General features: G+C 38.4%; 1 protein-coding gene across 24 annotated transcripts in view; it reads left to right on the top strand.

The window, feature by feature from the left end:
* Synrg (synergin gamma) overlaps nucleotides 1–15,699 on the top strand; it is an 87,974-nt gene that overhangs the window by 48,294 nt on the left and 23,981 nt on the right. For 19 of the 24 annotated variants that reach the window (XM_013067678.3, XM_013067675.3, XM_013067677.3 and 16 more), the window contains 5 exons: nucleotides 6,487–7,083; nucleotides 8,393–8,556; nucleotides 9,563–9,616; nucleotides 10,248–10,344; nucleotides 12,384–12,532. In XM_013067678.3, the coding sequence (XP_012923132.2) occupies nucleotides 6,487–7,083; nucleotides 8,393–8,556; nucleotides 9,563–9,616; nucleotides 10,248–10,344; nucleotides 12,384–12,532 (1,061 nt within the window). The remainder of the gene's footprint in view (nucleotides 1–6,486; nucleotides 7,084–8,392; nucleotides 8,557–9,562; nucleotides 9,617–10,247; nucleotides 10,345–12,383; nucleotides 12,533–15,699) is intronic. The other 5 variants (XM_087191896.1, XM_021248721.2, XM_021248724.2 and 2 more) reach the window with 2 other exon arrangements.

The following is a 15,699-nucleotide window of genomic DNA, read 5'->3' as shown; positions in this document are numbered from 1 at the left end:
CACTCTCTTTTGTGATCTGTAAGTCCTGTGTTAATAAATAATTCTTTGGCATATTTTGAAAGTGTGAGGATGTGTGTAATTTGTATTTTTTCAGGATTAGACCAAAGAAATTCCTGGCTGGTATAAAGCAAGTATAAAGCAATTGATATCCCTTGAGAGTAGATGGTTTTTCCCTTTTGTTTCCTCAAACACCTGTCTCCTAAGAAAGTGTTGATGCATTTTAGCCTTTGTCTCTTATAATTCCACTGGTGTAAGTTCTTCATGTGGCATTGGGTTGAAATATGACTTTAGGGCTGAGAGTATATATAGCTCAGTGGTAGAGGGCTTGCTTATGTGTAAGGCCCTGGGTTTGATCCCCGTTACTACAAAAAGAAAAAGAGAAAGAGAGAACTTTAAATCTAAAAAAAGTTTAAACCTTACACCACTTTATATAAGGGACAGAGAAATGTTCTTCACTGCAGGAAAGGAGTACATTTTATTGTAGAGTGCCTGTCTCTACTAGGTGTTACATTGTGAAGAGAAAAGGAAGGTGAGGAAGAAGATGTAAGAGTTGAGTGTTGGGAAAAGAAGGACACAGAGATAACGAGATATTTATAAGCTTCACTTAAAATAAATCATCATATGGTATTGAGATGGACTTCTGAGCACAGTAAATGTAAGCTGAATTTAAACTGATTATGTATGGAAAGTGTGCAGTTAACACTGAGCATGAAGTCTTCAGGACTACAATTTATTTGAGTTTGAAATTGAGTATATTATGCAATATTTGTAGAGCATTATCATTCTTTCTAACTTCAGAATGTATGAAGCAACCCTCAGGCTTTTTTACTCATAGTACATAAGGCAAGTTCTGAAAACAATGTTAGGAGATATGTCAGACAAATTAAGCTTTAAGCTATTCTCATTTTTAAGAAAACAGTTTCTGAAAAGACCAATGAAAGTTAACAATAGACCAAACATAGAAACTACTGTATTTTGTCCATTTCAGAATATAATACATAGTGAGAAACCTCGAGAATAGAAATGTTTTTTCAGGTCAGAAATGCAAGCCAGATGAAACCCTTGGGAAAAAGGATTATTTCAGTGGTTTAAATTTTTTATTTTAAGGATCTTAGTTCTTAGGGTTTTTTGTTTTTGATTTTTTTTTTTTTTTTTAGAATTTGAGGAAGAAAGGAAATTAAACCATTGAAAATAAGGATTATTAAATAATATTCCTGAAAGATCACTTTCATATCTGAAATATACCAGTTGAGAAAAAAGTTGCTTGTTGGGGTTTAAATTAACTCTAAGAAAAGCTGTACTTGGCATTCAGATTACAGTGTTTCCCAAGGCATGATGTGTTAAAAAGTTGAAAGTTGAGTAAAATTTGTTTTTAAACACTTTGTATAAATGCTTTGCATTTTAATTATGTGTGCTGCTAACAAAATTGGAAGAAAAAATATCTTGGTGTAGCTTCCATCTAGTGATGACATAAGCTCCCCTCCATTTAGGAGTTTCCTTTGGGGGGTGTGTGTGTGTGTCTCTGTGTGTCTGTGTCTGTGTGTGTGTGTGTGTGTGTGTGTGTGTGTGTGTGTGTGTGTGTGTATGAACAATATCATGGTGGCTTTGGCTGAAGAATTCCTTTGTCAGTGAAGTTCTCTAATGCTAACTTGGTCCATCTAAGACTGCTTTATTTTAATACCTTTCTGATCAGAAGTGGCTATCACTGTGTATAAAGCACACATTCACAAATTGAGCAATTAGTTTTTCCTAAATAGCATATTACTTTTTAGAGGTACTTTTTCATTTTTGTTTTTGTTTTTTTTTGGTACCAGGGATCAAACTCAGGTCCTTGTACTTGCGAGTTAGGCTGCAGAATCACTGAGCTAAATCCCTGACCCTTTAGAGGTAGTTTTAATAGTGTAATACAGTGGTAAAACCTTTTTTGCAATAAAGAGTTAAGGGCTGGGGATTTAACTCAGTGGTTTCACCGCCTGCTGCAAAAGCGCAAGGACCCGAGTTCGATCCCCGGTACCAAAAAAATAAAATAAAATAAAAAATAAAGAGTTGAAGAATTTGTGCTAATAGGTTCAAACAAGCAAACAAAAAAAAGTAGTGTTTTCCCTAGTATCAAGTAAGATATGGTAGGTTAATGGTTGACTTCTATATCAGTGCCTGAGAAATTACACAAATGTACTTATGTTCTACAGTCACTCTTTTGTTCATGTTACAATCTCTGCTAATCACAAAGGAACACATAATCAAAGCTGTGCTAAGTCCTAAAATAATTGCAAAAATCCAATTTTTTTTTCTCACTGTATTGCCTATGCTGGTTTCAAACTCCATCTCAGCCTCCAGAGTAGCTAGGACCACAGGCTTGCAACCCAGCTATTTTCTATTTATTTACTTACTTATTTACTTTGTTATTTGCTATGCTAGGGAGTAAACCCAGGGCCTTGTGCATGGTTGGCAAGACCTCTTACCACTGAGCTATATCCCTTGCCCAAATTATTTTATTTATTAAAAAAGCTGCTTCTAGCTTTTTGTTTTTGTATCAGTTGAGTACTTCTAATAAGTTCTTTCAGAAAATAGTGGCTCAATAACCTTGAAGAACATAAAAGTGTCATATACTATGTACTGTACTACGGGAGGGCCTTGTAAATGCTGCCTTCTCCTTTACTTGGCCAAAAGGCCTCAGTTGAAATTGCCATCTTCTGTGCTCATTTGGTGTCATTTTAATGAGATTTTTTTTTTCAAATTCATCATCATCGTTTTTAATCACTGCATAATATCCCATTCTAGAAATATATCAAACACATTTCCTATGAAAGGACATTTATGTTTTTCTGTATTGTAAACATGACGTTTTATATATTAGTTCTATTATTCTTTTATAATAAATTCCTAGAAATTGCTGGCCATAACTGTGATCTAGACCTTTCTTTTTAAAGCCATTATAGGCGATCAAAACAGGAACAACAGAAAACAGCCAATGCCAAGGAGAAATAGGCCGTATGTTACCGTAATAAGTGCTAGCAGCCATTGACATAATCCAGAAAACTAAGGAAACGCAAATGATCAAGCTCAGTATTACTATATTAGTAATCATCTTTATGTATATTTGTATATATTGGCGTCAAAATCTGACATGGAAAAGCAAGGGTGTGAGCACCTGAGCCAGTCTGGGGAGCGAGCCCCGCGCGGGCTAAGGCGTCAAGTTCCGACGGCCGCCTGCGCCGCCCCAGGCTCCGGGTCCAGCCGGCCAGGGACGATGGGGACCTTGGATCCCTGCTCACGAGCCACTGCGCCTGCGGCTCACCTCATGTCAATGAGATTTTTATTGTTGATTTCAAACAGTCCTGCTGTGTATCCTAACATTATTCCTTGGCCATTTCGCCTCTGACTTAAAATATCCACAGGATTATAACTTTTCTTTATTGAACTTAACACATTAACACCAAAACCTGAAGGTTCTTACAGTTAGTGTGGATATAACTTAAACCATAGCATTATGGGAATCAGGATAAAGGAAGAATAGAAGGGTTTTGTGCACAACAGAAAATACTGGGAAACAATTACACAGCAGCATTTTATAGCCTGTCACACTATTCTGTGATCGCTTTTGCTCCTTGTTTTCTTCACCAACACTTAGGTTGTTTGGGACTTATAAAACACAAGCAAATCAGGTTTTACAGTCAATAGGGAATTTTCTCTAAAGTAGAATAGGTTCACAGGTGGAGAAAAATGGAAATGTACAGATATGTAATGGTTTGCTTTAGTAAGGAAGTCTGGATTTAAATCAGTGTTAGAAACTAAAAGATATTTCTTCCTTAGTCCAATGAACATTGTTATTGCTACTTTAAAATGGTGGAATTTGTACATGTATTTCCTTTCTTCTTTCCCTAAATTCCTTCTTCAAAACCCACAGTAACTCTTACTCTGCAGGCCTGTACAACTTTAGAAGATGTTCAGGGGAATGGGTATGGCCTTCAGTGTCCTGTAGCAGCAGCTCACATTCTTGGAAATACCTTGTTTTCAGTGTACAACATCAATCAAAAGGGATTTGGATAGAGGTTTTGAAAGGATTGATAGGGCTACTTGCCAGCGTATACAAGAAATTCATGTCTTGATTTGCGAGCCATGATGGAAAGCAGATTGTGTAGTTTATTCCTTTGCCCTTTGTAATGGGACATTCCTCGTTGCAAACAAATACATGTGTTAAAGCACACAGTTCTGTGTATTATCTGTGTGCAATTGCAGTTCAACTTCGTACAACCTAGTTCTCCAGTGGAATTGGAAATACAATAGTGATTCTCTGTTCACTTTATTGCATTCATTTTCCTTTTTCTTTCTCTTTCTCTCTTGCAATTTTCACAATTCAGCTATCAAACTGAAAACCCTGTATTGTAATTTCAATGATTACAAATGAAATATGGGTTATTCTACATCATTTTTCCCAACAGGTCTTCTACTGCTTATGTTGTAGATATTACATAATCTTTAATATTTTAAGAGCATTATATAATAATACATATAACTGGACTACTTAGAAAACGTGAAACTGTTAACACAGGAAATGAGGGATTTTCTTGCTTTAACGTACCTTCAATGACTTGACAACCACATTTTTCTTAGAAAATAGTTTACATTCATTATGCCAAGAAATACTATATTTATATTGTTTATAAATGCTGAGGTTTAGAAATAGATGTTATATAAGTGTTCTGCCATATATTGCTTAGATAATGTCAGTTTTAGTACTTATGTGTTCACATGCACTTTAGTAAATTACTTTTTTCACCTTATAGTAGCTAGTAAATTAAAAAAGTAAATTTAAAACTCAACGTCAAGGCTTGATTTTATTGAATCTTCTATATTTACTTTTTGGTTTTTGAGACAGGCCCTCACCATGTAGTCCAGGCTGGCCTTGAACTCAGTTTATACCCAGGCCGGCCTCAAACTCTATAGTCCTCCTGCCTCAGCCTCCTCAGTCCTGGGATTTCAGGCCTGTGCCACCTCACTCAGCTTATATTCACTTTTTAAGTTTAAAATATTTTATTGTAAGATTTTCATTTGGTTCTTTTTAGTCTTTCATTTGGTCATTTCTGTGAGTTGTTCCATTAGGCAAAATGTTATGTACATATAATTTTTAATAAAAACATGATTTATGGAAGGCCTGTGTAGTTAGAAAAATGCTGAAAAGCTCTTCAGCAATGGTAATCCCTGATTGCTTTTAATGCCTTTTACCTGATTATATGAGTCATTTCATATTTTTTTAAAATATCTTTCCTGTTGCATAATTGCACAAAAAGGTCTTTTTATTACCATAGCAACTTGATTGTAATGTTTGATCTGGAGCTATCATTTCATTAAATTTATCTTTGGTCTCTAGAAAAATTGCTACCCTCTAATCGATGAGATTCTCGGAGCAGTTCTTTTGTTTCCCAAAAGAGCTTTCTGGGGCTCTAATAAGAAGAATATCTGTCTTGTGAAAGATTTTTCTGAATGTACCCCTTGAAGCCTAGTCTTGTGTTTAATTGCATGTGTTTCCTGAGTGTCACCTCATTTGATTCTGGGTTCCTGATTGTGCTAACACAGCCCTTCTAAGTACACATCTTCTCCTTGTTCTACAGATAATAAGCAAACCATTTTTCAGAACTATGAAGTAATTTGCTTAGTGTTCCATAAATAAGTAGTGGCACAGTTGAATTCAGACCTGTCTAAATAAAAAACCCACATGCTTTCGGTTTTATGATACCTGTTAAATTATTTAAACATAAATTAAGAATGCTTTGCATAATGAGCCTTTTCCCCTAGAATTCCCCCTTCCTTTTTTAAAGGAAATGCATAGTTGAAGCAGAAATAGTTGCCTAATAGGTCCCAGACCTTTACTTCTATTTTTCTTAAGGTCTAAAGTAGATTAGCTTAATTTTTCTTTCCCCATACTCCATCACAGCAATATGAAATTCACCAAAATAACAACTAGGTAAGTAATTGCTTGATTAAAATCTCATATTTGGCCTTGCCCGAGACAAACTTCCTAATGACTTACTAACAGTTAAGTGACATCATTTGTACTTTAGTTTTGAGAAACTGTCAATTTTTAATTAGTTTGCCATGTACATTTCATGTAGTCATGCCTTAAAGGAACATTTTCCAACCAAGCCTAGAAGAAAGGAGACATTTTTTAGGCAGGGAATATGTAAGTACATTTATAAAGGAGCAATTTATGAAGTGACCTTAATCTGAAAAGTAAATATGTTGGTAGATGAACCTCCTATCTTTCTTGGTAATTTCTATATACAAAGAAAAAATTCTTTGTAACTAAATGCCAACTCAAGGTAATGTGGGTTTTTTAAGATCAGATCTTATAGCCTAACTTCTTTAATTTTGGTATAAGCACTAAATTTAGTTACTCCAGTATACCATAAAACTAATCAGATGTGCTAGGCATTTTGCCTAAATTATGAGCTTGCCTCTAATTTTGGGGTCTTATTTCCCTTTCAGATATAGAGGACTTAAAATATGCTGCTTTTGGAAGCTACAGTAGCAATTTTGCCATGAGCACACTTACAAGTTATGACTGGTCAGACAGGGATGATGCGTCTCAGGGCAGAAAACTCTCTCCATTTGTCCTCTCAGCAGGAAGTGGATCCTCCTCAGCTGCCTCCATTCTTCAGAAGAAAGAGACATCATTTGGCAGTTCTGAAAACATCACCCTGACATCTCTCTCCAACGTAACCACCTTTGCAAGTGAAGACAGTCTTCCAGAGACTACCTTCCCAGCTTTTGCCAGTTTTACAGACATGATTCCTCAGACCAATGAGCAAAAGGAATATGAAAGTGGAGACTATAAAGATTTCACAAGACAGGACCTGTCCATAGCAGAACAGAGCCAAGAGGTCACATGTCCAAGCCCAGCTTCCAGCGGTGCCTCTCATGAAACCCCCAAAGAATGTTCAGATGACTTTGGAGAGTTTCAAAGTGAAAAGCCTAAAATCAGCAAATTTGACTTTTTAAAAGTAGCCAATTCTCAGAGCAAAATGAAGTCCAGTGAAGAAATGATCAAAAGTGAGCTGGCAACCTTTGACCTTTCTGTTCAAGGTGAGTAACTTCACAGTAGATTTTACTATTGAGATGTTAGATATTGTTTTTGTTTGTTTTTTGGTACCAGGGATCGAACTCGGGATCTTGCGCTTTCATGGCAAGCAGCAGAACCACTGAGCTAAATCCCTGTCCCTAGATACTGTTTGTTAAGGAAATGTTGACTCCTGGTTTAGCAGAAAATAGACTTTCCATCTTTTGAAATCAGGGTCAATGACAGATAACTGAAATAAAGATTCCCCTGAAACTGAACTGAAGTCAAATAAGTATGTTTTAGACAACTGCTTTTGGGCTAACTATAAAACTATAAACCGCTTTTGGGCATGAGGTTGTTATTCACTGACTTGTTTGCTTAGAAGTATGCTGTTTAAAAAACAGACTAAGGGGCCAGGGATTTAGCTCAGTGGTTCCAGCGCCTGCCTTGCAAGCACAAGGTCCTAAGTTCGATCCCCAGTGCCAAAAATAAAAAATAGAAAACAGACTAAACCAGACATCTTGATGCACATTCTGGGAGGCTGAGACAGGAGGATCACTAGTTCAAGCCCAGCCTGTGCCACTTAGTAACTTAGTGAGACTGAGTCTCAAAATAAAAAAGGACTGGGGCCAGGGATTTAGCTCAGTGGTTCCGCCGCCTGCTGCTCAAGTGCAAGGACCTGAATTCAATCCCCGGTACCAAAAAAAAAATTAAAAAGTAAAAAATAAAAATAAAAAAGGACTGGGGATATAACTCAGTGAAAAGGTTCTGGGTTTCATTCATAGTACTTAAAAAAACAGCAAAGAAAACCAGACGGTATCTTTTTTGAAAAAACCAAGGCACCTGCATGATATAACCACAATTATATCTCTGCCTGCAGACAGTCCTTCATCCAAAGGCTGCAATGTTGTGGCAGTGGATCTGCATCCAGATTGCAGATCTGTTTTGATAAATCCCTAAATGTGAACTTGTTGCTAATACTTAAAAATTATGAGATTTTTAGAAATCTGGATTTCTAGCTTTTCTTGAAAAGTCATAATAGCTGGCAGTACTAGGCCTTCATCCCCGTATCTTGGTAAGTGCTGCTGATTACCCCCATAGACAGGCAGACTGTCCCAGCTTGCCCCAGTCCCCACCACCACTATCTCCAGCTGACCCCATGTATCATTTACTTTACTTGCTGGTCTCTGAAGGCATTTGAGTTTGCCTCTTCTGCTTTAATCCCATCCTGGTAGAAGAGATCATGGACTTCACTTGCATTGAGAGAATATGAAGAGCCTCTGCTTGAGCTAAGCTGAGTAATAAAACCTTTCAATGTATCTCCACTCTGCCCAGGATCGCATAAGAGGAGCTTGAGCCTTGGTGATAAAGAAATAAGCCGGTCCTCTCCTTCTCCAGCTGTGGAGCAGCCTTTCAGAGACCGTTCCAACACTCTGAGTGAGAAGCCAGCTCTGCCTGTCATCCGTGACAAGTACAAAGATCTGACTGGAGAGGTGGAGGTAAGCAGGGTTGTTCTCGACAGAGGAGCAGGTAAAAAACACCTGCTGAGTCCTGAAGACTCCAGGAAAAAGTGCTTTCAGCTTTCATGTGGGGAAATGGGAGGGAGGGGGCACAAGGCACCAGATGTCAAAGATGATTGAAGTAAAAGTCTGGTAACATTAGTTCTAGGCAAAAGCACTTCTCAGATGTGACTTCCACTAAAATAGTCAAGAGACCCTAAAACCGAAATTATTCATAGGACTTCAAGGAGGAGACTATTTGAGGGATTCTTTTTGAATGCCTCCAGTTTATCAACCCACTGTTACAGAAGAACCATGTGCTAACCGATTGTGCCACCGGAGCTCCTTATCCTACTGAATGTGGAAGCATCAAAATAGAGGCGAGAAGGAAAATGTTCTGGATCTCCCATTTCTGTTTGCTACGTCTTAGTCCCATGTGGTCTACCTCCTGTAGCAACACACTTAGCTCTCCTTTCCCAGTTTCTTGTTACACATGCACATGTGCAATCACAGACGCACACACATGCACACGCACATAGAACATTATGCCTGTGGCATGGAAAATCAGTGAACTGACATCAGCTCTTGCACTAGCTACTTCCATGGTGAGTTATTTTGAGGAAGGGCCTATACTGTTACTGACTGGAACATATAGGACAGTCATTACTTACAGAGAGAAGCTGCCCATAATTCATTTTCCTTAGAGTCACAGGGCATGTGCTCAGAAGTCACATGTATTAGTAATTTAAAATAATTATCAGTGGGCTTAAAAAGAATAAGTGCATTTACAAGAATGATTTCAATAAAAAGGAGTCTTCCAAGCTCCTTTTCATTGACAGAAGTCATAAGTAGCCGGGGATTTAGTTCAGTGGTTCCAGTGCCTGCCTCCCAAGCGCAAGGTCCCGAGTACGATCCCCAGTAGCCCCCCCCCCAAAAAAAGAAGAAGTCATAAGTAGAGGATCCTCAGCTTGCCTGTTTAACCCAGTTCTTTTGATAAAATCCACAGGAAAATGAGAGATACGCATATGAATGGCAGAGATGCCTGGGGAGTGCCCTGGATGTGAGTATGTCACCTTTGTGTCCACACATACACAAGTGCTCTCCTGTGTCATTTGTCTTCTCCTTTTGAATGAACAGAGGCAAACTTGAGGGGAACCTTATTTCACAGGCCTGTACAACAGGAAAATCATATGTCCTAAGTAAGTTTTCTTTCATGTTTGTTACCATAACAGATGAGTTGTTCCCTCATCTGTTGCTGTGTTTAAGAAATAACACAGTGGTAATAAATAAACTGGTATGATAAGAAAAAAAAAGAAATAACAAACTGATATTACCTCTGCCTAAATGAAAATAATATTTAAACTAAAACACTTATTTTTTTCTCTTCCAAAGCAATAGAACATTGTGGCCCGGGGGTTTAGCTCAGTGGTGCCACCGCCTGCCTTGCAAGTGTAAGGTCCTGAGTTCAATCCCTGGTACCAAAAAAAAAAAAAATAGATTCTCAGATTTGTTTTAGCATAGGCATACATATATATACATACATATATATATATATATACACACACACACACACATCAGTCACTCATGGTTTTTCACACTTCCTGATTTTTTTTACTGGGTTTTCTTCTAATAATAAGTTGATTTGCAGTGACCTTTCTTGGTTATATAGGATATAATTTCATTTCTTATAGGTCATTAAGAAAGCAAATGATACCTTAAATGGAATTAGTAGTAGTGCTGTTTGTACAGAAGTCATTCAGTCGGCTCAAGGCATGGAATATTTATTAGGTAGGTTCTTTTATATTTTACTTATTCAAAATCATTACTCTCTGAATTATTATGAGTTTTTACTTACATTAACTATTTTAAGCTAGATCACAAGCTACATACAGCTTCACTAAGTAGCATCTGCATTTGCAGAGAAGGTACTTAAGTTACAGGCTATTAACAGCTATTTGACCTAAGGTCTCTGCAGCTGAGTTTTCATGTCCTTGTTATATATAATAGCAACAATGTAAATGATATCGATTACTGACTTATCAAAGAGTCTGAACTAACAAGGCATTAAAACTAAATCATTGTATTTCCAATCAATTACTTACTATGCTCTGGCTTTTTCCTCTGTCCCCCTTAATGGCATAAACAGATTCCCTAACTTCCTGGCCATCTTCAGCTGTTAAACACCCCAGTCCTCAGTCCTTGCAGCCTCAATCTCTGTTCAGTTCAGTGTTTCTCTGCTTCCCAGGCTCAGGCCTTGCCCATAACCAGGCTCACAGGCACTGGAGTCTCATCTTTACAGATCTTCACCCAATTGCCACCTTCTCAGTGAAGTTTTCTCTGGCCTCCCTCTTTTTTGTTGTTGTTGTTGGTTTTTGTTTTTGTTTTATGACACAGGGTCTTGCTGTATAGTTTAGTCTGGCCTTGAACTGACTGTGTGGTCCAGGTCAGCCTCAACTTCAGGGTGATCCTCCTGCCTCGGCCTCCCAAGTGCTGGAATTATAGTCATCTACCATCGTGCCTGGCTCTCTAGCCTTCCTTTCTCAAAATCCTACCCCTTTCCCTATCCCTGGCATTTCCATCTCTGTTTCTGCTTATTTTTTTCCTTGGCCCGGTCACTTTTAATATCTTACATATTTTACTGATTCTTGTTCTTACTGTCTCCCTCCCTTCACTACAATAAACTGCCAATAAGGCCTGAATTTTGGTCTGTTTTCTTCACTACTGTGCCCCAACACCCAGGCTAGTTTGTGGCACACAGAGCGTACCCAGAGTATTTGCTGGATGAGTGGATAGTGTAGGGGTGCAGTCTCTGATTGACTTATCCTTTTAATCTAGTTCCTCTTTTCTTGCTCACACAAGCAGAAAATTGTGCTGTACTAGCAGATGGCCACCAGGAGATGTTATGCATGTCTTTTCCTCTAACAGCATTCCTAATATCTATGGAAGATTCTCGTAGAAGCTCCCTCACTTCTGAAGATGGGCAGTAGTTCCTGCCCTTCACTTGGAGAAAAAAGAGGAAAGGCCATAATGCTCTACCCAAGGCTGATAATCTCCTGGAATTCTCCAGGGTTCATTTATAAAGGCTGGGGGAATATGTCTGGTGACTGTCACGTTATAAGGATTGGGGATGTATCTAGCAGCTGTCCTTGGATTATAGAGGTACTTGACATCTCTCATCATCCTTGCTTAATGAGTTCAGCCCTAACTTGAAAACCACAGGAAAAGAACCATTCTGCATCCTGTTAAGTGTATAAAAGATACATCAAGCCATAAAGTTATAAATCCTTAAGGATTCAGAAGGATAAGATATTTCTTTTAGTTACTCTGTGATAATATTAACATTTAGATTCTCTTAAATTCATTGTTCTCATTTTCAGTAAGCTTAATGGGATTTCCAAGGTTCAAATAAAAATTCATAAAAAAGGAGGGGGGAAAAAATGTACAATGCCTGCTGTTCTGGCACTGTTTTAAGCCTTTTACAGCATTAACTCATTTATTCTTCTCACCTACCCTTTGAGGAGATACTGTTATTATCCAAGCTTTACAGATGAGGAAACTGAGGCACTGATTTGCCCAAGGTTACATGGCTAGTAAGAAGTAGAGCAGGAATTTGAATCCAGGAAGTATAGAATCTATGTTTTTACCAGTAAGCTCTACTGCAGCACTGACGTGACGGACAGGTGGATTGGTCAAAGAATAGTAGGTTCACCTCTGTCCAGATACTTTCCTTAATTCCACCCAAGAGAGCAGCAAGAAATGATGCTTGCTTTGCTCATCTTTTTCTCTACACTTCCAACACCTAACTCTGTACTCTCTCTCCCTGCCAGGGGTTGTTGAGGTGTACAGAGTAACCAAACGTGTGGAGCTGGGGATAAAAGCCACTGCAGTGTGCAGTGAGAAACTCCAACAGTTGCTGAAGGACATCGATAAAGTATGGAATAACCTGATCGGCTTCATGTCACTCGCCACACTCACCGTAAGCCTAATAGACAGTTGTCTAATAGACTTTTTCTAGAAACCTAAGTTATGACGTGAGGAATATATGCTTACGATGGCAGTTATTGGAGGATGATGGTGCCTACTGGATCATTGGGTTGGAAGAAGATAACATGTGCAGTTAGTTGAATAGGGTCAGGTTGCCTTCTGGATAGATGTAACATCCGCTGTACCTGGATAAGAGGATAGGACATTCATTCTGTCTACATTTTTTTTTCTCTGTACCGAAAATCGAACTCAGGACCTTGCACTTGCTGAGCAGGCACAGTGCTGCTGAGCTACATCCCCGGCCCTCTACATCCTTTTTAATTTATATAGATATATTTAATTTTTTAAAAAGCATTGTTTCTGTTTCCTTCCTTTGCACTTGTAGTGATTTATGTTCCTCTACCTGTACTTTAAAAAAGCTATATGGAGCCAGGTATGGTGATGCCTGTCTGTGATCCCAAAGCAAAAGGACTGCAAATCTGAGTCTGGCTTGGGAAACTTGATGAGGCAGTCTCAAAATAAAAAAATAAAAGGGCCGGGGATTTAGCTCAGTGGTTTCATCACCTGCTGCGCAAGCACAAGGACCTGAGTTTGATCCCTGGTACTCAAAAAATAAAAATTAAAAAAAAAAAAAGGGTTTGGAATGTAGATCAGTGTGAAAGCCCTCAGTTCAATGCTTAGGACAGGACAGAATAGATTACATAGGAGCTGAGGGGATAGCTCTGTGGTAGGGCACTTGCCCTAGCATGTGTGAGGTCTTGGGTTCAATCCCCAGAAAAAAATAAAATAGATCTATCATGTTGCTGACTGTGTATAGTTCATTTACTTTCTTTTTAGGTCTTAAGAGTATTTTCATTTTTCCCTATTATAAATATTTCTACTCTGAATAAACAAATGACTAGTTCTTCTCTGGGGATACAGTTTCTTAAAATGAATTGATTTAGGGCTGGGGATCTAGCTCAGTTGTTCCGCCGCCTGCCTCGCAAGCGCAAGGACCTGAGTTCAATCCCCAGTACCAAAAAAAAAAATGAATTGATTTAGGTCAAAGTGTGTGCTGCTTGCACATGTACATGTGTGTATGCATGCATATGTAGCTGCTATTGATCTTTTTTTCCTTCAGTACTAGGGATTGAACCCAGGGCCTTCTCACTGAGCAACATCCTCAGCTCCCCTTCCTTTTTTTTTTTTTTTTTATATAATTTTGAGACAGGGTCTCATTCAGTTCCCCAGGTAAGGACTTGAACCTGTGCTCATCCTGCCTCGGCCTCCCAGAGTGCTGGGATTACAGGCATGTGCAACCATGCCCAGCTGCCATGCATTTTTTTTTTTTTTTTTTTGCTCAAAGAATTCCTGAGTTGGAATATTATTTTATTTATTTATTTATTTTTAACTTTTTTTTTGTATTAAATTCTTTTATTGGTACATTGTAGGTATACAACACAATTACATTTCTCATTGGGAATTGTACCTTTACATAATGCATCTTGGTTCTTATTTTTTCCCCATTCCTAGCCCTCCCTTCACGCCCTCCACCCTTCCCTATTTACAAAGACTTTATTTCCATTTTTTCCATTTCTCATCATTTTTCCTTCCCCTTCTTTCCTTTCCCCTGCCCCTCCCACTACCCCTACCCCTTTGGACCTTTTCTTCCTATTTTACATTTTTGATTATTCATTCTAATCATTGGTACATTTTAGGTATACAATATAATGACATTCATCATTGGAAATTTGCACCTTTACATAGTCTCTCTTGGTTCTTATTTTTCACCCTTGCCCAGCTCTCCCTTCAACCCCTCCATTCCTCCCTATTTACAAAGATTTTGTTCCTATTTTTCCATTTTCTCATATTAATCCCATTCCCTTCTGTCCTTTCCCCTAGCCCTCCCACTTCCTTCCCCTTTGCCCGTTTTCTTCCTATTTCACATGACCTATTATACATTTAGTCCTTATTTACACTTTCAGTTTCTCACACCAGAGAAACTATTCGGTATTTACACATGTGTGTCCTATTTATTTCACTTAAGAGTATTGCCTCATTGTGCATCCACTTAGCTATAAATGTCTCTAATGTCTCATTTTTTATGGCTGAGTAGTACTCCATTTTATAAAAAAACCCCACATTTTCTTTATCCAGTCTCCAGTTGATGGGCATTTGGGCTGTTTCCAAATTTTAGCTATTACAAACTGTGCTGTTATGAACATGGGTGCACATATATCACTGTGGTATGATTCTTTTAATTCTTTGGGGAAGATCCCCAGCAGTGGAATAGTGGGGTCAAATGGGACTTCCAGTCCTAGTTCTTTGAGGTATCTCCATACTGGTTTCCACAGTGGTTGCACCAGTCTACACTCCCACCAGCAGTGGAGCAGGGTTCCTCTTTCCCCACAGCCCCGCCAGCATTTGTTATTGGTTGATTTCATGATAGCAGCCATTCTTTCTGGAGTGAAGTGGAATCTCAGCGTTGTTTTCATTTGCATCTCTCAAATGACCAGTGATATTGAACATTTTTTCATGTATTTATTTGCTATTTCTACTTCTTTGTCTGAGAAATGTCTGTTCATTTCAGATGCCCATTTTTGGATTGGGTCTTTAAATTTGGGAGGTCTGGTCTTTTTAAGTTCTTTATAGATTCAAGATAGTAGACCTTTGTCTGAGGAAGAGCAGGTGAAGATTTTTTCCCACATTGTGGGTTGTCTCTTCACACTGCTGGTGGTTTCTCTTGCTGTGCAGAAGCTTTTTAATAAGAAGAGATCCCACTTGTTGATTGTCTGTGCTAGTTCACGGGCAACTGAGGTTTTGTTCATAAAATCTTTTCCTACACTGATGTCTTCAAGGGTTCTACCTAACCTCTGTTCCAACTGGTTCAGAGTTTCTATTTTAATATTTAGATCTTTAATCCATTTTGATTTTAGTTTAGTGCATGGCGAGAGATACAGGTCTAGTTTTAATCTTTGGCAAGTTGAAGCCCAATTTTTCCAGCACCATTTATTAAAGAGGCCGTCTTTCCTCCAGTGAGGGTGTTTGGCTCCTTCGTTGAAGATTAGATGGCTGAGTGTGTCCACCGTTGTCCCTGCATCTTCTAATCTGTTCCACTGGTCCTCAAGTCTGTCTCCTTGCCAGTACCATGCTGTTTCCATCACAGTAGCTTTGTAGTAT

Source organism: Heterocephalus glaber, unplaced genomic scaffold, assembly GCF_053883595.1.
Source record: "Heterocephalus glaber isolate CG9 unplaced genomic scaffold, H.glaber_assembly_v1.0 deba00001564, whole genome shotgun sequence".
NCBI lineage: Eukaryota > Metazoa > Chordata > Mammalia > Rodentia > Bathyergidae > Heterocephalus > Heterocephalus glaber.
This window is presented reverse-complemented; position numbering and strand designations above follow the sequence as displayed.